This window comes from Vicia villosa, unplaced genomic scaffold (genome assembly GCF_029867415.1).
Source record: "Vicia villosa cultivar HV-30 ecotype Madison, WI unplaced genomic scaffold, Vvil1.0 ctg.001512F_1_1, whole genome shotgun sequence".
In the NCBI taxonomy this organism is placed as follows: domain Eukaryota; kingdom Viridiplantae; phylum Streptophyta; class Magnoliopsida; order Fabales; family Fabaceae; genus Vicia; species Vicia villosa.
In genome coordinates, this window is record NW_026705645.1 from 307,892 (window position 1) to 334,237 (window position 26,346).

General features: G+C 33.6%; 2 protein-coding genes across 7 annotated transcripts; both read left to right on the forward strand.

Moving 5' to 3' along the window:
- Positions 1-3,490: 3,490 nt before the first annotated feature.
- On the forward strand, positions 3,491-6,750 carry LOC131635568 (uncharacterized). Of its 4 annotated transcripts, none has more exons than XM_058906200.1 (4): positions 3,493-3,699; positions 4,586-4,637; positions 5,399-6,198; positions 6,420-6,750. In XM_058906200.1, exons 3-4 carry the CDS (start codon positions 5,403-5,405, stop codon positions 6,473-6,475), a joined length of 852 nt encoding a protein of 283 aa, XP_058762183.1. In that variant the 5' UTR covers positions 3,493-3,699; positions 4,586-4,637; positions 5,399-5,402; the 3' UTR covers positions 6,476-6,750. The 4 variants fall into 4 exon arrangements, with proteins under 4 accessions (XP_058762185.1, XP_058762183.1, XP_058762184.1 ...); XM_058906201.1 differs by having other exon boundaries at positions 3,493-3,587; XM_058906199.1 differs by having other exon boundaries at positions 3,494-3,693.
- Positions 6,751-20,500: 13,750 nt separating this feature from the next.
- On the forward strand, positions 20,501-26,082 carry LOC131635567 (glycerol-3-phosphate dehydrogenase SDP6, mitochondrial-like). Of its 3 annotated transcripts, none has more exons than XM_058906195.1 (7): positions 20,502-21,029; positions 21,756-22,229; positions 22,626-22,957; positions 23,279-23,439; positions 23,628-23,886; positions 25,114-25,412; positions 25,676-26,082. In XM_058906195.1, coding segments are annotated over exons 1-7 (1,893 nt in total). In that variant the 5' UTR covers positions 20,502-20,662; the 3' UTR covers positions 25,677-26,082. The 3 variants fall into 3 exon arrangements, with proteins under 3 accessions (XP_058762180.1, XP_058762178.1, XP_058762181.1); XM_058906198.1 differs by having other exon boundaries at positions 20,820-21,029; positions 21,737-22,229; XM_058906197.1 differs by lacking the exon at positions 25,676-26,082 and having other exon boundaries at positions 20,501-21,029; positions 25,114-25,413.
- Positions 26,083-26,346: the final 264 nt, after the last annotated feature.

Genomic DNA, 26,346 nt, shown 5'->3' on the forward strand with positions numbered 1-26,346 from the left:
CCTTCTACATGAGGGAAATCATTTGAGCCACATAACTCAAACATATTCTCCTATTAAATCAATTGCAAGAAAAGTTTACTGTGCTTAATGGATACAAAGTTCCGAAAATATCAAGGTATTGTGAAAAAAATGAAAACTTTAGCTATTTCAAAATAAAAATGGAAATATTGTAAAAAATAGTTGTTAGAAGAACACTGCAAAACATACAAATTGAAAACATCAAAACAAAAAAAAAAAACAATAATATAATGAGGAAAACCAACCATGTAAACTTTGCGACACATATTATGTATATTAAAAAAGTTGAGTTATTATGTATGTTTTATTATGTATATGTAAGCAGATGAATTTTTTTATAAGTTCTTATATCTTTATGTTAGATAATGCAAAGTAAATAAATAGTAAATATGGTCACTTTTGAAGTTTGAAATATCATTTACTATATGTTTATTTTGGAGGCACCTAAGATGGCGTTACAAATCATTCAGAAAGAGAATGTCAACGAACATTCATTTCACAGTATTACCGAAACAAAGTAGGTGATAAATAGAGCATAAATCGAAATAGTGACAACAAAACTTACACAAATAAACATGACAAAGTTGTTATGAGTGGTAAATCAAATATCACAAAGAAAAGAACTTACTCGTTGAAAAAAGATCAAAACTTTATGCACAATGAATTTCTTTGGGCAAAAAACATACTCGTTGCAAAGTAACATTCTAAATGAAAGTTTAAGTAAAAAAAATCCAAAAAATTTAAGGGATGAAGAGAATAAGAAGAGAGAAAATAAAATAGCTAATAAATTATCTATTTTTTGTACATGTTTCTAAGCAACTTAAGAATATCAAAAGCATATAGATCAATAACTGAAAGATTAGGAATTCAGAAGGCCTTCGACAAAAAAAATCTAATGATGACACATCATCTTAGAAAAAAATATTTTTTCCATATAAACCAACATTGCATATTAACTTGTGGAAGAAAAAAAATACGTGCATCACCCTATGTCACATAGATTCGGGGATAAAGGTAACATGGCAATGAGAAAGTAGCCCAAAGTTAGATATAAGTTTAAACCATCCCCTAACAATGAACATGAACAAGTATGGTGGTAAGAACTAACACGACAATCAAAACCATGCAAATTCTAAAGGGTGAAGAATATTGCATTTTTCATTTAACCTCCAAATTATCTCTAATGAATATCTTGGAATGACATCGTCATGAGCCGCCAACCCAACTATTGTTCCACCTTCAATCTAAAAACCTTAATCATTGATGTTTGTATTTAATGGAAAATGATATCCAGATCCTCCCAGATTAAGAACAATCTTAGAAGAGGTGACAAAATTAAAGTGTTAGCTTCGCTGGAGAAACATAATATTTTATTTGGTTTGCTAACGTAAAGATGGGGAAAAAACTACGAACTATCAAGATAAATGTTTTGGTCAAACATATAGTAATAGTTAGACGCATATACTCTTAAGTTCAAATAAGTGAAAAATCTCAAATTCAAATAGATATCTCTATATGTTTTTGACGTAAGAATTTGTAACTTTTGAATTGTTATTTTTACACTAAAATTTATTATTCAACACACTTTTAGGAAAATATATCTAAACATAAATCATTATACATTCAAATTTAATAAAATCACTTTTTGAAAAAAAAATAATTCATTCAAAATTAATTTTTGTTATCACATAGCTAAATATACATACTTAAGTCTGTATGAATGAAAGAGAACAAGGATAAGAGATACAGACAAAAGCTATAATATCCTTAGGGAGTTTGCATGTATCTCCAATATCCACCATGATTATTTTGATTACTTTCATCACAATCTCATAGCTTGTTCCCGTTCTCTAGGGAGGTATTTGAAATATTTGCACCTCCCTAAGCCATCCACATAGAGAAATAGTGTGTATGAGAAGAGGCCTTACCTACCCATTATTCATGATTCATAGCCTAATCCCTTTCCCCTAACATAAAGAAGTTTGTATTAAAATCTAACGACTCCAAACTAGAGAAATTTCTAAGGCTTTCTATACTTTACAATTTACACTACTATATCTCGGTCATTTCTAATATTTTGGAGGCATATAAGATGGTGACATGAATCATTCAGAAAAAAGTCAATGAATATTCATTTCGCAACATTACTGAAATGAAGTAGGAATACCCATAGCCATGAATAACCTCCAATTAAGGTGATAAATAGAGCATAACTCAAAATACTAACAACGAAATACACACAAATAAACATGACAAAACTGTTATGAGTGATGAATGAAGGTTCATAGAGAAAGAAACGTATCAATTGAAAAAATATCAAAGATTTCTGCACAATAAATTTTTTTGGGCAAAAAACAGGCTCGATGCAAAATGAAACTCTAAATGAAAGTCTCAGTAAAATAAATAAATTTAAGGGATGAAAAAACAAGAAGAGAAAAAAGATAATGGAAAATAAATGATTGGTTTTTTTATACATGTTTCTAACCAACTCAATAATATAAAAAACATATAAATTCAACAACGGAGAGATTAGGATTTCAGAAGGCATTCGACAAGCAAATCCAGTGATGATACACCGTCTTAAAAAGAAATATTTTCCCACATAAACCATCATCAGCGCCTTAACTTATGCAATAATAATAATAATAATAATAATAATAATAATAATAATAATAATAATAATAATAATAATAATAATAATAATAATAATAATAATAATGCGGGCATCACCCTATATCACATAGACTCGAGAATAACAGAAGCATGGTAGAGAGATGTGGCGCAAAGTCGGGACAAATTTGCCCCATACCCTAACAATGAACATAAACAAGTATGGTGGTAAGAACTAACACGACATTCGAACCCATGCAAATCCTAAAGGATGGAAAATGTAGCGTTTGTTATGTAAGCTTAAAAATGCCTCTAATGAATCTCTTCGAAGGACATCGTCGTGAGCCGCCAACCCAACTATTGTTCCACCTTCAATCCCTAAACCTTAATCATTGATATTTGCATCCAATCGCAGAAGACATCGAAGTCCTCTCAGATCAAGAACAATTGAAGAGTGTTAGTTTCGTTAGAGAAACATAATATTTTATTTAGTTAGTTATCGTAAAAAAATGTAAAGAAGGAGAAAAATTAAAAGGTATACAAGATATATATTTTAGTCAACCATATACTAATAGTTAGACTCGTGTACTCTTAAGTTTAAAGAAGTGAAAAATCACAAATTCAAGTTTATATCTATATATTCTACCAATTATCAACTGAGTTTACCGTATCACAATTTATTTATATTTTTCTTTTACATATTTTTCATTTATGTTAAGATACAAAAGATAAAACATACTTTAATAAAAATAAATTATATTTAGTTTTTCCAAAAATTAAAAAGAGCACGTATATATTAGGGTAGGTAGGAAGAAACATGAGGAGTATACAAGACAAAATATGGACTAAACGGAGTTAAGAGCTGTTGGTATATATCACTGTCGTGTCGTGCGTGTTACACTGTGCTGCGGACAAAAACCACAACAACCTCATTATCATCATCTTATCTTCATTTCTGCGTACGTTTTCTTCTCCTTCTTCCTCAAATCACAAAATGCTCTCTCTTTCTTCCTTCTGTTGCCGCAAATCCCAATCGTATTAGCTACTTCATCGTTGAATTTACTGGTGAGGGTATTCAAATCAATGGCCTTTTGTTCTCATGTTATTGTTTTTTTTTCCCTTCAATGTCGATTTACCAAGAGCAAAGGTTGCTCTAATATTTCTTTTTATTTGTTGTTTTTTCTTTGTTGACTAAAGGTTGATTTGATTTCAAATGTTCATAATACTTTTAGGCTATGTTTGGGAGTTTGGAGGGGAAGGGAGGGGAGGGCTTTGAAAAATAGGAAGGATTGGGTGAAAAGGATAAAAAGATTTTGGGTAGGAGGGTTTTGGAGGGTTTGGGTTTATTCATAACACCAAAAACCCCATAAAATGGGGGAACTCAAAAATTGTATTGAAGGAGGGTTTTGGAGGGTTTTGAAAGGCTTACATAAATTTTCCAAATATATTTTAGGTTGTTATAGTATTCTAAAAATTAAAAATTTAGTAATGATAATGACTCTTTTATCATTCTAAACAAAATCATTTTTTCAAAAAATGTCAAAAATTTTCCAATATTTTTTTAAAATTTCATTTTTGGAAGCCTTCCCCTCCCCTCCCCTCCAAACTCCCAAACATAGCCTTAGACTTGATCTGAATGTGAAACTTAATTGTCTCTTGATTCTCTATAGTAGCCACCAAACATTCTTTTTGTTAATCGATTTTGCATTTTCCAATTCTTTTAGTGGAATAACGTCTGGTATGTGTGTGATATATGTGTTTTTTTCCCTATGTTTCATATATTATATATATTATTTGGTGATTTCATTGTTGATAATGATACTAGACTTTTGACTTACACAAGTGTGCAATCTGCATTATCTGTTTGATTTTTGATATCATTGTATCTGGTTGAAGCAGAATTATTTGCTCTTACAGACATGGTATATGATTTTGTTCATCATGGCTTTTCTTGTAGGTGATTTCTGCCTGATTTTTTAAAGTTGTTTCCGTTATTGATGTACTGAGAGGTTAGACTCCTCTATCCTCTTTTTTTCGTTTTTGCATTGCTTTTTTCTTTTTAGTTTCTCTGTCTAAGAGGATTTATTCCTGGAAATTGGCGGGCCGGTGGGAAGACAATGAGTCCAAGCAGGAAAGATGTGAGACCTTCAGCTAGCACAGGCGCCAGATAGGCCGCCACAGAGACATCAGTATTGTCGATGGCGGTCCATGTGCATGGCAGAGAGTCAAAATCCCATCATATCGGTTACTTTGCGGCGCCGTTATAGCGGATAATGGGGGGAAAACCCGCAATATCAGCGGAAATTTACCTTTGCGGCGAGTCCAAAACTGCCATGTATATCTGCCATAACGGCCATGGTGCCGCAATTTAATAACACTAATGGACATTTATTGCCTGAATGTCATAAAGATCGAATATATAGCTATTCTAGTCGAGCTATTCTAGTCGTTAATGAGTAGTAATTCGCATTCATGGCTCCTGTCGCATATGACACAAAAGAGATCAGTATAAGTAGGAGCAGACTTGAGAAGGCATAAAAGTCAACCACTGTGACTATCTGACCAGCTTCAGAAAACTACAACTTTTTAATGATTTTTTTGTCAAAACATGTTAATCTGCCGCAGTACTCGTTACGATTTGAGATCAAGGCTAAGAAAGAAATGCATCAATCTAATGGCTGTCTGAATTAGTCTTTTGTATGAGAATATGGTTATCTAACTTTCTTACTTTCTTGGACATTGTTAATGATGAACTATACTTTGTTTTCAGGAAGATGCACGAATTCTCTACCGTTGATGGTTTTGTGGAGATAAGTGAATGCATGGCGGATATGATCAAGTATGTCGCCAATGAACCATCCGTGGGGCTTTACTTTATCCAACAACATGCTCAAAATGCAGTGCCAAATGTCGTCAAAGCTGACAAAGACATTGTTGAAAAGGTTCACGAAACAGCTTTGAGCACGGAAGACTTGGAGGATTCTATTACAGCGGTTCGATCGATGAAAGACTGTGGATTTTCCATAGTTGATGAAATGATAGGAGACATAAACAAATCTCTTGAAATTATGAAAACAAAAAAGCCAAAAAGCGGGTTAACCCTTTCATCAACATCGACACCCAGGTCTCAGACAGAAAGAACTAATTTTTGGGGTAATCGTTCACTTTATGCTCAGGAAGGTGATGATAAAAAGAGTAACTATTTTTCGAATGTTTTAAAGACGGCGAAACAAAAGGTTAGCAATCTCAAGTGGCAACAGAGTGACGATAAAGGACCAATATATTCCAAGGAAGAGAAGTTGCAATACCCTGATTTGCCGCTATCGATCACATCAGACGGTATAACTTCATATGTACAGGCTACTGAACCTGATGAATTGCCTGTATCGAGCCAGGTTGAAGACGAGTCTCAACACTTACAAACTGATGATAGCGAGATTAGTATTAAGTTGCTGTCGTTATCAGAAAGGTTTGACGACTTCAAAGCTAATAAGGAAGCTAAACTAGAAGAGTGGCTCGAAGGAACCAGCAACCATGATGATTCTTGCAATACCAATGATGAAAAAAGAGGTTAGTTTCGTTCCGCTTAATAAACAAACTTTAGCCTATATATACACACGTAATATTTAACAATATCGTAATATTGATTATTCATTAAATGATTTACAATACTGTAACACAATATTCTTGAACAAACATGATATATACATTATTGGATTAATCAACCTATTACACATTCACACTGCATTTCTTTTCCTGAAACTTAATGTCGATTTCATTGTGTCTGACAGTTGAGAAGCATCTCGAAAATGGCGAGAAGACAAAAGTTGGAGATGGTGGCTTCTAAAGTGATGTTCTATAATGCATGCAGTTCTGTCAGGGACCTTCAAGATAAGTCCGGTTGTAGCATAGCATGTTATATAATATTGTAGTTCTTAGAGCTTTGAGAAGATTAAGTCTTGTAAATGCAAAATTGGTACTGTTATATAATATTGTAGTTGAAATGTTCAGGGGTCATTATTTTAGTGACTGATAGACACCATAGTTGCAAATTGCGATAAAACCGACCCGGCAATAAAGAGGTGTAGCAGGAATTCCAGACTACAATTTTTTTCTTCTTAATTTTGATGGTTGAAAATGTTGTTAGTTTTGTCAATGCAATGCACTTCCTTCCCGTGAATGAAATAATATTTTTTTTTGGCATGTATCACGGGTAGGGCTGTTCATGGTTCAGTAAGAAAACTGAACCGAACTATATTGAACCATTACATAAGGTCACCCGAACGGAACTGAATCGTTTCAATTTTTCTAGAACCGAACTGAAACAAAAATTTTGGTTCGGTATAACGGTTCTTAATTCCGAACCATACCAAACCATTTGAAGACAAATTTTTTTAAACTAAACCATTTGTTAAAGAACCAAACTGCTATATTTAGTTTAAAACTAGACTTTTTTTTTATTTTTCGCAAAAAATTGTTTTTTTTTTATTTTTGAAAAAAATCAACTTTTATTTTTTCGAAAAAAACGACTTTTCAAAAAACACGATTTTACTGTATTTTTGGTAAAACTCAATTTTACAGTCAATTTTTTTTTTAAAACTCAATTTTACTGTAATTTCAAAAAATTCGATTTTACTGTATTTAAATTTTTTTTTATAGTATTTAAAAAATATTTTTACTATATTTTCAAAAAACACGATTTTACTGTATTTTTGGAAAAAATCGATTTTATAGTAATTTTTAAAAAACACCCAATTTTACTGTAACTTCAAAAAACTCAATTTTATTGTATTTTTGGAAAAACCCTGATTTTACTGTATTTTTGGAAAACTCGATTTGAAGGTATTTTTTAACAAACTCGATTTTAGTGTATTTTCAAAAACTCGATTTTACCTTATTTTCAAAAAACCTAATGTTATTATATTTTCAAAAAAACTCGATTTTACTGTATCTTTTAAAAAATCGAATTTGTTGTATTTTCATCAAAACCCAATTTTAATGTATTTAAAAAAAATCGATTTTATTGTATTTTTCAGAAAACAAGATTTTGCTATATTTTTAAAAAAAACTCGATTTTACTGTGTTTTTAGAAAAATGATTGTACTGTATTCCAAAAATACAGTAAAATCGAATTTTATGAAAATATTGTAAAATTGAGTTTTTGAAAATAAAGTAAAATCAGGTGTTTTTGAAAATACAATAAAATCGAGTTTTTTAAAATTACAGTAAAATCAAGTTTTTCCAAAATTACTGTAAAATAGTTTTTTTAAAGTACAGTCAGATCAAGTTTTGTTGAAAATACAGTAAAATCGAGTTTTTTTTGAAAATACAGTAAAATCGAGATTTTTATAAAAACATTAAAATCGAGGTTTTTGAAAATACAGTAAAATCGAGTTTTTTGAAAATACAGTAAAATCGAGTTTTTTGAAAATATAGTAAAATCGAGGTTTGTGAAAATACAGTAAAATCGAGTTTTCTAAAAATACAGTAAAATCAAGTTTCTCCAAAAATACAGTAAAATTGAGGTTTGTGAAAATACTGTAAAATCGAGTTTTTTAAAAATACAGTAAAATCGAGTTTTTTGAAAATACAGTAAAATTGAGTTTCTCCAAAACTACAGTAAAATCGAGGTTTGTGAAAATACAGTAAAATCGAGTTTTTCTAAAAATAAAGTAAAATCGACTTTTTCCAAAAATACAGTAAAATCGAGTTTTTTTTTTTAAAAAAATACAATAAAATAAGTTTCTCCAAAAATACAGTAAAATCGAGGTATGTGAAAATACAGTAAAACCGAGTTACATAGAAGGAGTCACATTCGTCTAAAGTGCTCGCAACCTAGGGGAACTATATTATGGAAGAATACAGGTAGTCCAAATTCAAGATACATCCAACGGTCCCCCACATCACGTGCCTAGCAAATACCAGGTAGTTATAACCACCCCCATTATACAAAAGATACACGTGAAGAATTCATGTACACAATTTCAAATTCGAATTTTATTCACTCTTCTCCTCCATATACTGACTTGGGCATTGGAGGGTTAACCTTGCAGGTCACCTTCTCCTGCGCATCAGAAGCTCAAATTATCGATTATGGTTCTAGAATAAAAGAAATAAAATTATAATTATTTTGGCAGGATATATATATATATATATATATATATATATATATATATATATATATATATATATATATATATATATATATATATATATATATATATATATATATATATATATATATATATATATATATAAATTGTATTTTACTTTATTATTGAGTATATTATATCCAACTTATTTAAAGAAGTGATTAAATATTATATATTATTAAAATTTTATATTTATTAATTATTAAAATATTTAACTTTTTGTTATTTAAAGAAGTGATTGGTTATTATTCTCTCCATTCTAAAGTATTTGGAATGATTACATTAATTTAAGAATATAATTAATTTTTATATGAAAAAAGAAATTATATATAACTTTATAATATTTTTTATTTAATTTAATTATGCGTGAATAAAAAATTAATAAATTATAAACAAAAAAATAATAATAAATAAAAATGGTTTATAATTTAAGACAATTTTTTTTATAATAAAGATAGCTAACTTTTCCGTGCATCAATTTAAGTACTAACCAAATAGAGTATATAACTTTAGAGTTAAATCAGGTGACAACAAATGTGACAAAAGATCCAACCATATGTTTCTATAGAATATAATTATTTCTTTTTTTCTCTCTGAATTTATTTATAAGAAAAAATTTATTTTTTAGATTTATTAAATAATAAATATATTTGGTCTATAATCTATATCGTGTCAAATACATTGGTTATTCAATAAATTTAAAAAATAAACTTTTTCTTATAAATAGGACTAGGGGAAATATTAATTTTAATCTAAATTAATTAAATACTCTTATATCTTAGAGTAGTAAAATATTCTTCTCTCAATCATTGTTTGATTACAAAAATTCATTCTCATAATTCGAACTTTAATAATTGTAGTGTTATAATGACAAAAGGCCTCACATATGATGATGTCTCTATATGGTCCAAGGAGGGGTGACAGGTGAGTTTCGACCAATGAGAGGTATCGCTTCACCCCTTGGATCTATGGAACCTTTATAAATATCCCCCCTTAAGAAGGAAGCACAAAATCTTGGTAACACACACATCCCCCACAACTTAAAGAGCACTACACTCATTATAGTTTCAACATACGACTGACCTAACCGCCCGCCTGCAACCAAGCATCACCGACCATCAACAGGGTCTTCCACTTCACATGAGTTGGTCCCTTAAACTACCTCAAAACACCACCGTACAGGGCTTCTTGCCGCCGTGAGCAAGCCTTCGCCGCCAAAACGTGTTATACACCTACTAAAGCATCGAAGTCTTCCTGCACTTAAAGGAGGAACATGCACTCCTGTATTTTTTGACCAATATAGTGGTGTCCATCGTGGAGCCTCGATAAAAACTAACACGTGACACATCTCCACTCCAACCCTTCTATCTTCCATTTGAAGATGTCTGACAAGGTTCCATGTTACGAGGCAAACACCATTGCTAGATGTAACACCCCTTTCTAATACCCTAAATATTTAACATATAATCAAAGTAAATAAGTATGCATATAAACAAAGAGCGTCACATTGACGTTTCCAAAAACTAAAAGCTTTCAAAAACCAACATCATTCATCATCAAATATACAATTACATCTGGTCATCAAGGTAACACCTTTCATATGTCATAATTCATCAAGAATATGCATTCACAACGGAAATAATAAATACTCATGATTTCATAAATGATCATGTCCCATACCATAATCATATCTCAATAATAATCCACAAGATAATATAACGTCATATCCAAGATATTCGGAACTAAGGCCTCTCAACAACAAATAACAAACATACATGTTCACAAGATAATATCATAATACATATCCAAAACAAAACATGAGTTCAATACTACTAATCCCAACCCAGTGTTACATGACCAGAGCATTGACTCACTACCTAAACTCCCAACAAAACTCAGACGCTCTCCGGCTAATCTCACACGAGCTACTAAGCGTCTGAACCTGCACGTTACCAACAAAGAGTAACATTCAAACAGAAGGGTGAGAATTCAAATCATTATGAAGAAAGTATAATAAAGTACAATGATTTAATTAACAATCATAGGAATTCATCATATCTCGCATAATCATGTAAATAGTATTATTCAATATATTTCACATGTTCAAGTATGCAAAAAAGTTCAATAGTATAATATTCAAAAGGATTCAATACTATTATTCCAAATATGTACACAAACCATCATTATCACATATTCACATTTATCACCAAATTATGTATCCAAACATCACCAAATTCAATTATAACATCTCATACACACATAACAATCACATAATTGCATATATTCAAACATCACATAACACCAATGTGACTCAATGCAAGACATGTGACTCTATGCCTGTGGTACCAAATGTAAACCCAGCGTTTCACCGCTTTCCGATTCAATATCTAGAATCCAAGCCACGCTTCCGACTCGGACAAGACCAAAGCCCACCAAACCTAAACATATAGCTTACTGCTTCTAAATCCATCTCAAGGATCAAGCCGTCGCTTCTATTTCAAAGCAAACCACACCTATCTCAATGTAAACTATGCTATGAATGTATGTACAATTATCTCATGTTAATTCACATTTGCCAATATATATATATATATATATATATATATATATATATATATATATATATATATATATATATATATATATATATATATATATGAATACACACTTTCACAATCAATCAACTAATTGCTAGGATTCATGCCATACGGTTACCCACAGAGAATCATTATTAAAACAACATCATTGGCATAGCAATATATTATTCTCAACATAAATTAATATTCAAGCCAAAACACAATTACGGTCAAATTATTAAAATACCGTAATTTATCGATAAACCGAATAATTAATCCAAGTCCAAGTATATTCCAAACACAATTAATTATCACATATCAAAGATTATCATCAAAACCTAATAATAACAAATCATAGAAATTTAGGGGTTTCACCCTAAACATGTCAAAACCTAGAATTTGAAGAACAAAATCTCTAAATCATGTTAATCTACCATTTGACCCAATCATACTAACCCATGATAATAAGGATTCCCCCTTACCTTGGTAAATTTGGACTCTTTCACCATAGCTCTAAGTTTTTCTCCAAAAGAAAACCTTCCTAACATCATTTGTAGACACACCTAAAAATCAGTTCGGAAATCGGCTTATCAGACAAACTTAAAACACTCAAAATCAAAATCGCTCCGGTCAGAACTTACCTCTATGGGTCAGGAACATTGAGTCCAAGTATCGCACCGATCCAACGGTTGGATTGAGAGATACGCCTTTTTTGCCAAGGTGACTCTATGCTGAAACTTGCTGCGAAAATTGAGGCTTCCTCCATAATTTTCCTTCTTCTCTCAAGTGCTCCTCCCTTCTTTCTCTCCCAAAACGAGTTATGAGACTCCAACTCTAGAACCCTAACTTTCTACTCTTACTATCTCTCTTATGTCAATTGGGCTTAACCCACCAATTCATCTATTATGTTTCTATCACTTAGGCCCATTTAGTTATATCTCTCTAATAACTCAATTAAGTCAAACAACACAAACACTCACATAATTAAATACTTAAATAATTATTATATCAAATAATAACTAAATAAATAAGTAATTACTAAAAACACCAAATAACATAATTACTAATATAACTAATAAAAATATTAATAAAAATCGGGATGTTACACTAGAGGTATCTCCGGAAGGGGTAACTCCAAAGTCGTCCAAAAAAGATACACGAAGTAGGTGTTTGAAAAAAACATTTTATCCCATGGCTTTCCCAAAACTCCCTAGGGAAAACAAGGGTTCACCTCGTTTTGTCCGAGGAGGATGCCATTGGTATTAACCCTCATGACGACGACCCGTTAGTCATCACTGTCCAACACAAAAACTGAGACACCAGGTGCGTCCTGATAGATCCAGGTAGCTCCACAAATGTTCTATTCTAGGATGTCTTCCAAAAACTATAACTGGATCCTAATGACATAAAGAGGTTCAACATTCTCTTATAGGATTATCAGGCGAACATGTCCAAATAATGGGTCATGTGACCCTAAAAACCACGCGTGGCGAGTGTCATACCCCAAAATTTGCCCATCATATTTTAAAAATATTTTGGCTCAAGCACTGAGAAGTAAGTCTGATTATCTCTCTCCTAAGCAACAAATCCCACAACTAGGGTTTTGCTTCTCTCCAAGTAAAATCAATTTCTAAAGCCTCAAATGGACTTCATGGCATCTCATATGCTTCAAATAATCCTCACATCAAATTTCAAGCTCTGACTCACAAGATTGTCCAGACAAAAGCTTAAATAGTCAACAGTCGCCCAGTTTGACCTAAAATTACAGTCATTTGAGAGATATGGATCAAAAGATTATAGGTCATTTTTGAAAGTCAACCAAAAGCAGTTTTTTTGTCAAATCCCATATCATCAGGATAAAATCTCCAAATGAGAAAAAGGTTCTAAAGTGGCTTGTAGAGGACATCTTGAACTTTCCAAAAAGTCCTAGAACTCCTCCATATCTTAAACATTGAGGGATATATGCCTTGTCAAAGTTGGATAATTTTGAGAGGAAAAATGTGAAATAAAAGGCTCCAAAATGAATCTTTTTGCAAAGGAACCTAATCTTTCTTGGCCCAATTTTCATCCATATGATATCCAAGGCCCCAAATTCAATTGCCACGATTTATTGATTAATATTGGATTTTTTATTGAATTTAATTCATGAAAAATACAATATAAATCATATAGTTGGAAAAAATACAAGAAAATTTGATTTGCTTTTGATTTTAATCAGAATCAATTATCAAAATATGCATTAATTGGTACCAAATTCGTGCAAGGAGATATTGATCATGAAAGGTGGAGATTAGACTTAATTTAGAAAGATTGAAATCATATTTCATTCAAACTTCCAATTATTGATTCAAGAAGATTTGATCAAGTTTTATAACCCTAATCCATTCACTTATAAGTTCAGAACAAGTGCAGACCCCGAATGGAGGTTTTTTGCCAGCTTCAAGAGTCCTAACCGAGCTTGCAAAGAATCAAGAAAATTCAAACATCGAATTCCTAATTACAGTCCAATTCAAGGAGTTCTAATCATTCAAACATGTGCCTTGGACATCCCTGAAACTATACCGATCCTTACCAGGTCTTGGATCATCAGGAACAAGCCCCTACGAGTCACGGTTTGTCAAGTTTTAATTTGATTCGATTACGTTAATTCATGCATCCATATTGAAATCTAATTGCATATATATGATTGTTATGATGTATTAATCGTTTCTGGAGCTTTATTCATGTTTCTGTGCTTGAATGAACGATGCGCCATTGTTAGGGTTTCAAGCTCTAAATTGGGGCTTTGCGTTTAAGGCAAAATTAGGGGAAATTAAGGGTGTTTTTAAACTCAGGGTGCTTAGACGATCATGTTGGCATGGTCGCGAAACATTTTTATGTTGCTTTGGCTGTATTCGTAAGTTGCAGGGCTATGACGACGGAAGGAAGAAATTGTGGGTAAAGGTTGAAGCTAACACGACGGTTGGAGGAAGAAGACGACTTTGTGTCGTCACCTTGTTAGCCAGAAAGCGCGTGCAAATTTGTTTTTAAAGCCAGCGATCCAGCGCGTTAAGACGCACACTCTTGTCATGTACCTTCGCTCTCTCAGCCATCAGATCTTTCACAAAGCCAATCCAATGCGTGCAGAGACGCTGGTGCACCATGGACTTGTGGAGCCTTGCCACACAGGATCCACACGCCAGGTTTTGAATTTTTTTATTTTTAATTGAGTAATTCCTTTTTTTATTATTTTCTTTTCTATTCTTTTTTAAAAACCTTTTTAAAAATCCTTTTTAAAATCTTCTTTTTTTATACAACTAATTTTTTTTTTATAAAATCAAAATTTGTTTTTTTAGTTAATTCAAATAATTTTATTTTATTTAATAATTATTTTAATTAGTAAAATTAATTAGGTTTAGAGTTAATTAGTTAAAAATTAAATTATTTAATTTAAAAATTAGGTTTAATTAATTTAGGTTAATTTAAAAATCAATTTAGGATTCTTAAAATAATTTAATCAGGATTAGTCAATTTTAAAATTAACTAGGTTAAAAACCAATACTTAATTTTTAGGGTTTGACTAGCCTCGATTAATTTAAAACCCTAATAGCCATAGGGGTCTTAGGTAGGTGTCATCCATTAACTTAGTGTCGATTTTTCTCATAAAACCTCGTTCCCTGAAAATCAGGGTTTGCCCTGAACATTTTCAAAAACCTTTTTCTTTTTGCCTTCTTTTTTCAAAAACCTTTTTCTCTAAAAATCAGGGTGTATCCCTTTTTCAATATGTCTCTGTTTGCCTTTTGCCTTGTCTATTTACAATTTTAATTTTTTGATCTTTAATGTATCTGCCCCAAAGTCTTGTAAAATTTTCTGCCTTTATTTTCTGTTACCCTTCAGGGTTTTATTGTAATAGTTTAGGATTTTATTTTTCTGCCTTTTAAATTCCTGCCTTTATTTTCCTGCCCTACAAGTGTTTATTGTAATAGCGTAGGAACTTCTAATTCTGTCTTTATTTTTAACTGCGTGGTTAGTAATCCTAGGGAGTGCAAGCCTTGTTAAAATGAATTAGACCACTTATTTACAAGATAAATATCTGAACTTAACCACATGATTGTGCCACACACACACCTTTATGGTAACCCTTCTTATGCTTCCTGTTGCCTATTGCCTTTAAATGCTAAAATAGTCAAGTCTCTCGAATACGAGGATACCTAAAGCAAATGTTGCTCTCAGTTCATAAATCATCATAAGATCGTATGTCCCTTCGAAGTTGCCTGACAAAAAAATAATCTTGTCCCTCGATGTTACCCCGGTAAATGATGATTGTCCCAATTGCTAAGGTATCCTCACTGGTTGCCTAAAAATGACTATTATGTTCTTCCCTAAAGACTACCTGCCCTCTTTGTGGTAGGGACAGTCTTATGGCGAACGATAATTCCGATGAACCTTTTTAAATCCAATGAAAGGACTACCTGCCCTCTTTATGGTATGGATAGCCCTTTCAAATTGAAAAGCTTAAAGAACAGAAATCTTAAAACTAGGGTAGTTGCTACTAATTGCTTGCTCTGATTTAAATTCAAAAATCTTTTTCACACTATCTTTTCAAATACTTTCAAAAACAAGGCTACGCTTATTTACAAGCTAAAGTCCTTAACAATTTTTTTACTATTCACACACTACACTTCAAACATTTTGAAAATAAAAGTGAGCTAAGCAATTAAGAGCCCATGTATAACCATGGATACAAAGGGTGCTTGTACCTTCCCTTTGTATAACTTACCCCCCGAACTCAAAATTTTCAAAGGTCTTTCCTGTTCTTTTAGTCTTTCCTAATTGGACAAAATAAAAGTCGGTGGCGTCTTTTGCTATCCGCACATTTCAAAAAGTCAGTTATCCCACCGTGTTACCGCGAGGCAACAAACACCAAGGCCATTAACATTAGCTACCTCATTGTAGACACAATGTCACCTTACAATATCATCTTGGGATGGCATGCCATCAACGCTCTAGCAGCAGTCGTATCCATCCGATACTTAACCTTGAAATATCACTCCTAGATGAGCAAGTGGGCACAACCCTGACTCACAATGCTATACGAGTAGTCTGGAGACAACCAGAAAAGAGCTCACCCTTGTTGATGTACGCGCTTCTGAAGTTTCAAATAATGACTTCGAGGGTTGGGAGTTGGGACCCCAGATTGGGTACGTAGGCGAAACGACTCACACCCATGGAAGATTTAAAGGAAGTCCATATAGGTCCTAAAGCCCACGAAGTTATGAAGATATGCATTTCCTTTCTATATGGGAGGAACCAGAACTGTAACACCCTTACCCTGATAAAATCTTATTTAAATAAAATCACATAAAAGAAATATTTATTCAACAAGGGTGTCACACATCTCTCTCATTAAAAATCTTTCTCAAATCTTTTAAAAATAAAGCAGCAGAAATTTAAAAGCATGTTCAACTGAATGTCTCATAAAAACCATAACTAAATAGTTAATCATCAGGAATTAAATTCAACAACTCTCAAGAAAACATGAATACAAGCCAAACAAATTTATCACGTCCCCGTGTTACATATCAGAGCGGCACCGCAAAAAACTAAAACTCAAAACTATAAACATATTGAAGTAGGCATCTACACTAATCCTTCAGACAAGCAACATCTAATGCTCTTCTACCTGAGTATATGCATCATCATCACAATGAGCAACACAACAAATAAAAATGGGGTGAGAAATACGTTCATAATGTTAATGGCATATGTAAATAGTCTAAATAGTTTAACAACAACACTAATAATCTCATAAAATAATTCCCAACGATTATATAATCAATTATCAATGCAAATGTAATGCAATGCATTTCTCCTCCAAAATGCAGGTGGTACCAAGGTTTGAATGTCATAGGTATGATACTGAGTTATCCATGTCTTTGGTTCCTCTCTGAACCAGAGACCGTCATTAGTTCCTCTATGAACCATGACCTTATTGGACCGAAGTCCTACCTATCTCTGGTATGCATGAATCTCAACAAATAACATTCGAACACATACTAAAAATGGTTCCTCTATGAACCCATCATTTTGCCAATATAAGGTCAACACTGTAGTTCCACTTTGAACTACTCAACATAAAAAGTTATATAATTACAGCTCAATTTAATATAGTTATATAAATATTCACAATTTACTCATCATCACGGTAAAACATTATTACTCATGTAAGCCCATGAATTCACCAACATAACTCTGAACAAGTCAAAATAATCAAATTTAATCCTAACAATTCAACAACCTTACTCTAAAATTACTCAAAAACTCAAAATTTGTCTCTATTAGCTTGACGATACTTAAGTAATAATATAACTCCAAATCAACTAAAAAGAAACAAATACCTTCAACTCCAACTGTAAACTGGTCAAAAGACTCTAAACAAATAAAAATATGACTCTTAAACTCATCAAAAGGCAACAAAAGGTCACTGAAATCACAAAGTGCCAAAAACTCGCTTAACTAAATCACGAACCACAGAACAACCGCTGACCACCCCGACTTGCGCTTCAACGCGGGCTGCTGCCGACCGCGGTCTTGCTACTGATTCGTGGCCGATCAGCGGTGCCCCGCGCTCAATCTCACATCACAGTTGTGGCTCTGCACTGCGCGTGCCTTTTTCCGCCAATTCGTGCACCTCCGGCGCCACTGCGACATTGTGTGCCCACACTAATGCCAGCCAGACGCGGCTCCGCCACGCGGCAACACCCCCATTCTCTAATTTCTCGGATTTTTTTTTACTTTTTCTGTTATTTTAATTTTTGACTTTTATGAATTCGCCCAAAAAAATACAGACCAACAACCACAAATTGTTATACACCATTATCCAATTGTTATAATTTTGCAACAAGGCATAAGCATAGATCGTCATACAACAAAAATGCATCAATAAGGCAAAATAGTTTACAAATTTTATATTTTATCAGAATAAAAGGAAATCTTATTAATCGATGCTTCAAAAGTTTTTGTCCAAACCTTTTTTAGCCACAAACACAACAATCACATATAAGAAAAAGGGAGAAGACATAAGGGTAAGGAATCCTAACTATTCGTCTCAATACTTCTCTCACCCCTCCAATCTCCCCACACCCCTATTTTTACTATTTTTCTAAAATTCCAATTTTTATGATTTGATTAAATAAATAATACTCTTTTAATTATTTCATTAAATCTCACCACACTCTAACTCTTACTCAAAGCACATCCCACTCACTAATTTTAATAAACTTTTTATTTTTCTTCCATCTCTATAACATATCTAATTTTCTAATATTAATAAAATTAAATAATTAACAATAATTATAATTACATTTGTACGGTCCCCAAATAATCCTATAAAGCACGTATATTATTCAACTAAACTAAATAGACTAATATGAAATTCAATTAAAAAGAAATAACTAAAGTTAGGGTGTTATAAGAGCTAGTTGACCAACTTAGGAAGAATGTTGACCTGTTCGCTTGGGCCCCCTCAGACATGTCAGATATAGAAACAAAAGTTGTAAGCCATCACTTTGCCATCCATCCCTCCGCCAAACCAATAGCACAGAGGAAACAGAAGGTAATCGAGGAAAAGAGGATCGTCATTGATGAAAAGGTGAAAAAACTATCCAACACTAGATTCATCACTGAAAATAAATACTCCACCTGACTGGCCAACATAGTTTTAGTACAAAAGACCAATAATAGATGGCACTTGTGTGTAGATTTCACAAATCTGAACGCAACCTGCCCCAAGGATCCATATCCGCTACTAGGCATCGACCATCTCATCGATAGATCGTACGGCTACCGCGCGTCGAGTTTCACGGACGCCTACTCGAGAGACAATCAAATTCAAATGGATCCTCTATATGCGCCCAAAACAGATTTTATGTCAAACCATGACAACTACTACTACTACAATTTCGCGCCCTTCGGCCTCAAGAACACTTCACTACTACGTAAAATGCCTTTTACCTCGGTTGAAAAAGATTTATTCCCTAAATTTCTAAGGCAATGCCTCTATACGACCCAAGGAGAGGCGACATGTGAGTGTTGCCCAAAGGGAGGTATCGCCTCGCCCCCAGGAGTTTGCTATCGCCCATTAATGGGAAACGTGGGATAATGGGCTTCTTGGATAGAGGGAAAGTCAAAGTCATTACTAACCCACCCCTCCCTTGAAAATAAACGTTCAACGATCCATCATTGACTAGGTGGGGAGCGACCCTTTCCAAAAAAAACCTAAGCCTAAGGGGCCTCTATAAATATCTCTCTCATTTAGGCGGGTAAGGACAGACTCTAGGTTACACACATATTCTCCACAACCTAAAAAGCACTACGTTGTAGTCTCCACACACGATTGACATAATCGCCCTTCTGCAACCAAGCATCGTTGGCCATCAATAAGGTGTCTCACCTCACGTGAGTTGGTCCTTTAAACTTCCTCAAAACACTACCCTACAAGGTTTCTCGCAACCGTGAATAAGCCCTCGCCACCAAAACACATTATACAACCACTAAGATCTATAAATTTCCCTACCCTTACATGAGGAAAATACTGACCTCTACTTTTTTGACAAAATAATAATTTTTAATTTCAAAGTTCAAAACTTTTTTTTTAAATTTGATTATTTTTTAAAATCTACCTCTACTATCAAAATCAAATCAAAGTTTACAGAATTTGTTAATAAAGAAAAAAAAAAGTACCATACCTTCGGAAAAAAAGAATGATTAAAAAAAAAAACTCAGACATGAGTTTTGACTTTCTCAACTCTTACTAGCTTAAAAACTGACATTGACCATTCCCTATTTTAAAGTTGAAACGCAAATAAATTGCCCTTAAAGTTTCTGACATTTGTCACCATCTCTACACTTTCCTTCTTTCACTTTGACCCTACAACACGGATCCAAATTTCCTGTTGTTACAGCACTACACCGTAACGCATCTGAACCGTTCAATACAGATCAGTGCTTCCATAACTTAATCGTTGAAACTGATTATGAAATATGAACAACTTGCTTTAAAATCAACGTCTCAGATTCATTACAGCATGAAATTACAGATAATCTCTACAACAAGAAATCGAGATCCCGTCATATAAAACTCATAATCGAATATACGAATACTCGTTCTTTCTCTCTCTATCTCTTAACTTTCAACCATAACTCGTGATTTCACCGCTCCACGATCTCATAATCTTAAATAACCGTTTCTCCTTCACTTTTAATTAAATAATCACCTCCCGCAACCGCGCTTATCCCAAACGCACTTTTCGTTTTCCTATTACCACCATGACTAGAATGAGAAAACTCACCGCCGCTGCTGGCGCGGTTATCGCCACCGCGTACGGTGGAACCTTGATCCTTCACAATCCTTCAATCTCCTCCAACGATTTCGGAGGAGGAGGTTCCCATCTCGACGCTCTTCGGAAGAAGCTCCACGCTCCGGACGTTGTTGTTCCGTCGAGGGAGTCGCATCAGTCGACGTTGATGGCTGCTAGCAAGGCGAATCCACTTGATGTTCTTGTTATTGGTGGTGGTGCCACTGGTGCCGGTGCCGCGCTTGATGCCGTGACCCGTGGGCTCAATGTTGGGCTCGTGGAACGGGAGGATTTCGCCTCCGGAACTTCGTCGCGATCCACTAAGCTTCTTCATGGAGGTAGGTACATAACGTGCGCAAGGGTGCTTGTAAACTTGCAATGAAATCATGAGTTCTTTTTTTTTTAAATTTATTTTGTGTCATTGATGCTTTAATATTGATCGATAATGAATTTTTATCGTTTTTTTATTTGATCATCAATATTAAAATACTCAATTATATACATCATAAAATTTCGACTTAATAGATCAACATTTTGTTTTCCATATTCTTTTTATCTATTTTCTGATGTTTTCGACCACAAAATCGGCCGCGACAAAACAGTATTGACAGGTGCCGATACAGATACCGTTATTCACTCTTTTATGTTAAAGAATAAATTGTGATTAATTCACACAGTGACAACCACAATCAGTGTTACCTAACAATATAATGTGTTTTGATGACTAGTGTATTTGAAAATGAGTCTTTCAAAGAAAATGAAGCACACTTTTAGGATCTCAAATTTTCAATTATAACTTATGAGTACAGAGGTCTTAGATCACTGGTTCCTTGTCATAGAAGTTTGAGAGCCATACATGGATATATGTTTCAACATAAGATATGCAAAGGTCGTGTGCATCTTAATAGTGTAGACTGTAGTCTCATTACTCTAAGAGTTCATTTCTCTTGGTGCAGTGGCTTATTAAATATATGTGTTGTTTTTATTTGTTTTAAATTAAATTATTATTTTTTGATGTACTTGATCTAATCTAATCTAATATCAGTGTTTCTGTGAACGGTTAGGTGTTCGATACTTGGAGAAAGCCGTTTTTAACCTTGACTATGGACAATACAAGTTAGTACTTCATGCACTTGATGAGCGTAAACAGGTTATTGAAAATGCACCACACCTATGCCATGCATTGCCGTGCATGACACCGTGTTTTAGCTTGTTTGAAGTAGTGTACTACTGGGCGGGCTTGAAAATGTATGATTTGGTCGCAGGAAGACAACTGCTGCACTTATCAAGATATTATTCCACAAAAGAGTCTGTTGAGCTCTTTCCTACTCTAGCAAAGGAGGGACAGGATAGAACCCTGAAGGGCACTGTTGTTTATTATGATGGGCAGATGAATGATTCACGGCTTAATGTTGGGCTGGCTTGCACTGCTGCTTTAGCTGGTGCGGCAGTGCTGAACCACGCAGAAGTGGTTTCCTTACTAAAGGATGATGCTGGAAAACGGATAATTGGTGCACGAGTTCGAGACAATTTAACTGGTAACTTTTCTTTTAACTTTTAAGTGTTACCGCACCCTCATCCCATAAGAGAATAAACCTTAGCAGCCGGAGTAGAACAGTCGGTCTTACGTAAAATTAATGCGGAACTCCAGTGTTTGGCATTGTGGATACTTAGAAATAGTTTTATTTTTTTTAAATATACAAGGTTTTTAGTTTTATTCATAAGGTTGTTTCACTTGCCGGGCAATTGATCAATGCCGCTTAATAGTTAATGTGAACTGAAAGATGAGTAACTTGCCTCTGAATGTGGTCTGTGTGAAGATTACCCTTTTGCTGATTACTACTCTGTCTTACTTGGATAGCTCGAACTTGGATAATCATTTTTACCGTGATGGCTACTTACCTTTGTTTGATATTTTATGTAATGTAATGCAGGCAAGGAGTTTGATACATATGCAAAAGTGATTGTGAATGCAAGTGGGCCATTCTGTGACGCTTTAAGGAAAATGGCCGACAAAAATGCACAAGAAATGATTGCTCCTAGCAGTGGTGTACATATTATTCTCCCTGATTATTATTCTCCTGAGGGAATGGGCTTAATTGTTCCTAAAACTAAAGATGGACGTGTTGTTTTTATGCTCCCTTGGATGGGACGAACCATCGCTGGCACTACAGATTCTAATACTAGCATTACATATCTTCCAGAACCGCATGAAGATGAAATACAATTTATATTGGATGCAATATCTGATTACCTTAATATTAAGGTATGTTGTACCTGCCAGTATAGATGATTTTTTAACTCATTATATTTTCTCTTATTTTCTGAAGAGTTGGTATGGATAAAATGCAATAATGCTGTTTAATTCATGAAGCTCACTCCACCTAGTAGAAAAGTCTGTACTTTTTGTTTTGTTTTGTAACTCTTATTTCTGATGTTAGATTAAGAATTACAAGTTCTCTTAGATATTGCTTGTTCGGAAAAATGTTAGATTGTCTTATGCAAAGATATGAAAGATTCTATTTATGGCATTTTCCTTATTACTTGGTTTGCTATTGGGGAATAAATAGAAGTATAAAAATTGTAGGTCCGACGTACTGATGTTCTTTCTGCTTGGAGTGGCATTCGCCCATTAGCAGTGGATCCTACAGCGAAGAGTACTGAGAGTATCTCAAGGGATCATGTTGTCTGTGAAGATTACCCTGGCTTGGTCACAATCACTGGTGGCAAGTGGACTACCTATCGCAGGTAATGATTTAATGATCAGTTTGATGAAGTTTGTTTAGACATGGTTTCGCTGACTAGGCATGATATGTTAATGCGTTGGGAATCTCTTTTGGTTTTGCAAAAAAAATAAGTGTTGGTAATCTAATTACTCAAGTTTACAGCACACAGTTTCTATGTTGATGAATATTGTTATGTTTTCTGTGTTTCAGTATGGCAGAAGATGCTGTTAATGCAGCTATAAAGTCCGGAAAGCTGACCCCTGCCAATGGATGTGTAACCAACAAGCTTTGCATAGTTGGTGGTGAAGGGTGGGAGCTTTCTTCTTTTACAGTTCTTGCTCAACAGTATAAGCGCATGAAAAGTACACACGGTGGTAAAGTTGTTCCCGGGATAATGGACTCTGCTGCTGCAAAGCATTTGTCTCATGCATATGGAACATTGGCAGAGAGAGTGGCTTCAATTGCTCAGGTTTGCTTTTTTTCCTCTATATTTAATATTGTTTTTTCATTGAGCAACAAAACATGTACCCATGCATCTACCATAAAATGGACTTGGGGTGATTTTGTACCGTCTTTGATATGGGGTCTTGTTAATAATTATTGGAAAAACTGAGTTCACATATACTAAAGATAAGGCATGACTAGAGTTTATGAAGAATAACACCCCTTACCTTACAAACCGCTTTTGTAAAGTTGAGTTAGGTTCCACTTAAACTAGCATGGTATCTAGAGTTTGGTTCAATCCTCTTTGAACTGTCTCAGTTACCACTGTGATGCTCACATTTGTAAAAGAACGCAGTGCTCTGCTTTATGTTTTTCTTTCCAGTTGTTTATTTTTAGCACTGTACCTTAATAGTTACTACTGGGGTGATCACGTTTAAAAAAACAAAACACGGTGATCTACTGTGTTTTTCGTTCAGTTGTATTTTAACATTGTACCTTTATCCTTATGACTGTATATTTTTGTTTTAAATAGTTCAATAGTTTTCTATTTTGGTTGATTGAGTTTGTACGTATTATTTTATAATTTCAAAGATGAAGCCAGAATTTCTCTAAATGACACCATTGGCGCTTGTTAGAGGCATGAAATTATGGTCAACATTGAAAAAAATTGTATTCAAAATTTAGGTAGTTATTATGTGTTACTTGATAGTTGGGGAAGCACCTATCATGAAAAGGATGATAGAATTTTGTCTTAGGTGATTTGGGCATGTGCTGAAAAGATCTAAGAAAGCCTCAGTGAGGAGATTGCATCCTATAAAAAGTAGTCTAGAAATTTAAGATTGAAGGAAACTAAAAAAAATTGTATGTCTAACCATTAAAAATGATTTAGATTTAAACAGTTTATTATTAGATATGATTTTTTTAACCGGATTACCAACCTCACTCAAGTGGAAACAATAACCTTTGTTGTAGTTGTATGTATATAATTTCCCGAGTCACAAAGCTTCATATTACAGTCTATTTACTGGTCGATGCGATTCGCAATTGATTGTAAATAAAAGATCTTGTAAACCATAGTGAGGCCATTTGTTTCTTTTGGCGGTGTTAATTTGTTTATGCCGAAACATCATATTTTGGGGGATCTTTGTGGTATGGTAATCATGTTTATTGAGCTTCATGGGTGTCATTGAAGTTTTAGTCAGTTTCATTAGTTCATGATTGATGAGATAGAATTGACTCTTTTGTATTTCAGAATGAAAATTTGGGCAAGCGACTTGCCCACGGTTACCCATATCTGGAGGCAGAGGTAGCTTATTGTGCTCGTAACGAATATTGTGAATCTGCTATTGATTTCATTGCAAGGAGAACTCGTCTTGCTTTCCTTGAAACTGATGCAGCAAAAAGGGCATTGCCTCGTGTGATTGAAATATTGGCAAATGAGCACAAATGGGACGATTCAAGGCGGAAGGAAGAGTTGCAGAAGGCTACAGATTTTTTGAAGACTTTTAAATCCTCACAAAATGCACAGTTTCATGATGGGAAGCACCATTAGTAAGTGCAAAAAAGAAATACATACGAGTTATTATATCTTATATACTGCAGTTATTAAATAGTTCATGGTTTTGCAATTAAAGTAGAATTCATGGGCTCTGGACTATTATTTCCCAACATACTTATTTCAATTTCTATGATGTCATACGTTTAATTGTGGAGTTCAAAACTAGTATATGTTATACTATGTAACAATGATGGTGGCAATCTTATATCAAACATTTGATAGAGTTATAATATTTTTTTTCTTTACTTATTCTCAGGGTGAGAGGACTTGAATGAGAAGAAAGTTTTCACATGACAAGCATTTTGGTACTCATTTCCACTGATCAATAATCAATCGGTGACTTTACACGCCATAGAGAGTGGCTCAACACATATATAATATTAAAATTTACACAAATTTATCTCACATTTGCCTTCAAAAATAACATTGGCAAGTTGGAGTTGCACAGCTACACGACAGAATAATTTTTTCAAGATTGATTAGACTCTGTACCTCAGCCAAGGTTGTCCACGAAATAAGGACCTGAGGGTTGTGTTTTAGTTTGATTCTGATCTTTGTATTTTGTTGTTCTTTTCCCATAATATTTGAATATGTATCTATTAATTAACATTGAGGAATTAAAAATTTACCTAAGTGAAGAAATGCTTCATGGCACTTTTATTATGGATTTGCACTATCTGCTTGTTATCCTTTCGTAAATTAAACTAACTTTGTTACATCACAGGGAAAGAAAAACTACAATTATAGACTTGTACTTGGTGTAGTTAATAAACCACCTGCTGCGTGGAAATAACATAATATTTTGATAAATCATCAAACTTTATGATGTGTTGTTCATTGTCAATGACTAATCATCTAAAATGTAGTATGAATAGTTGTATCATCTCTTTAAATATGATAATAAATGTAACCATTTTTATCAATGTG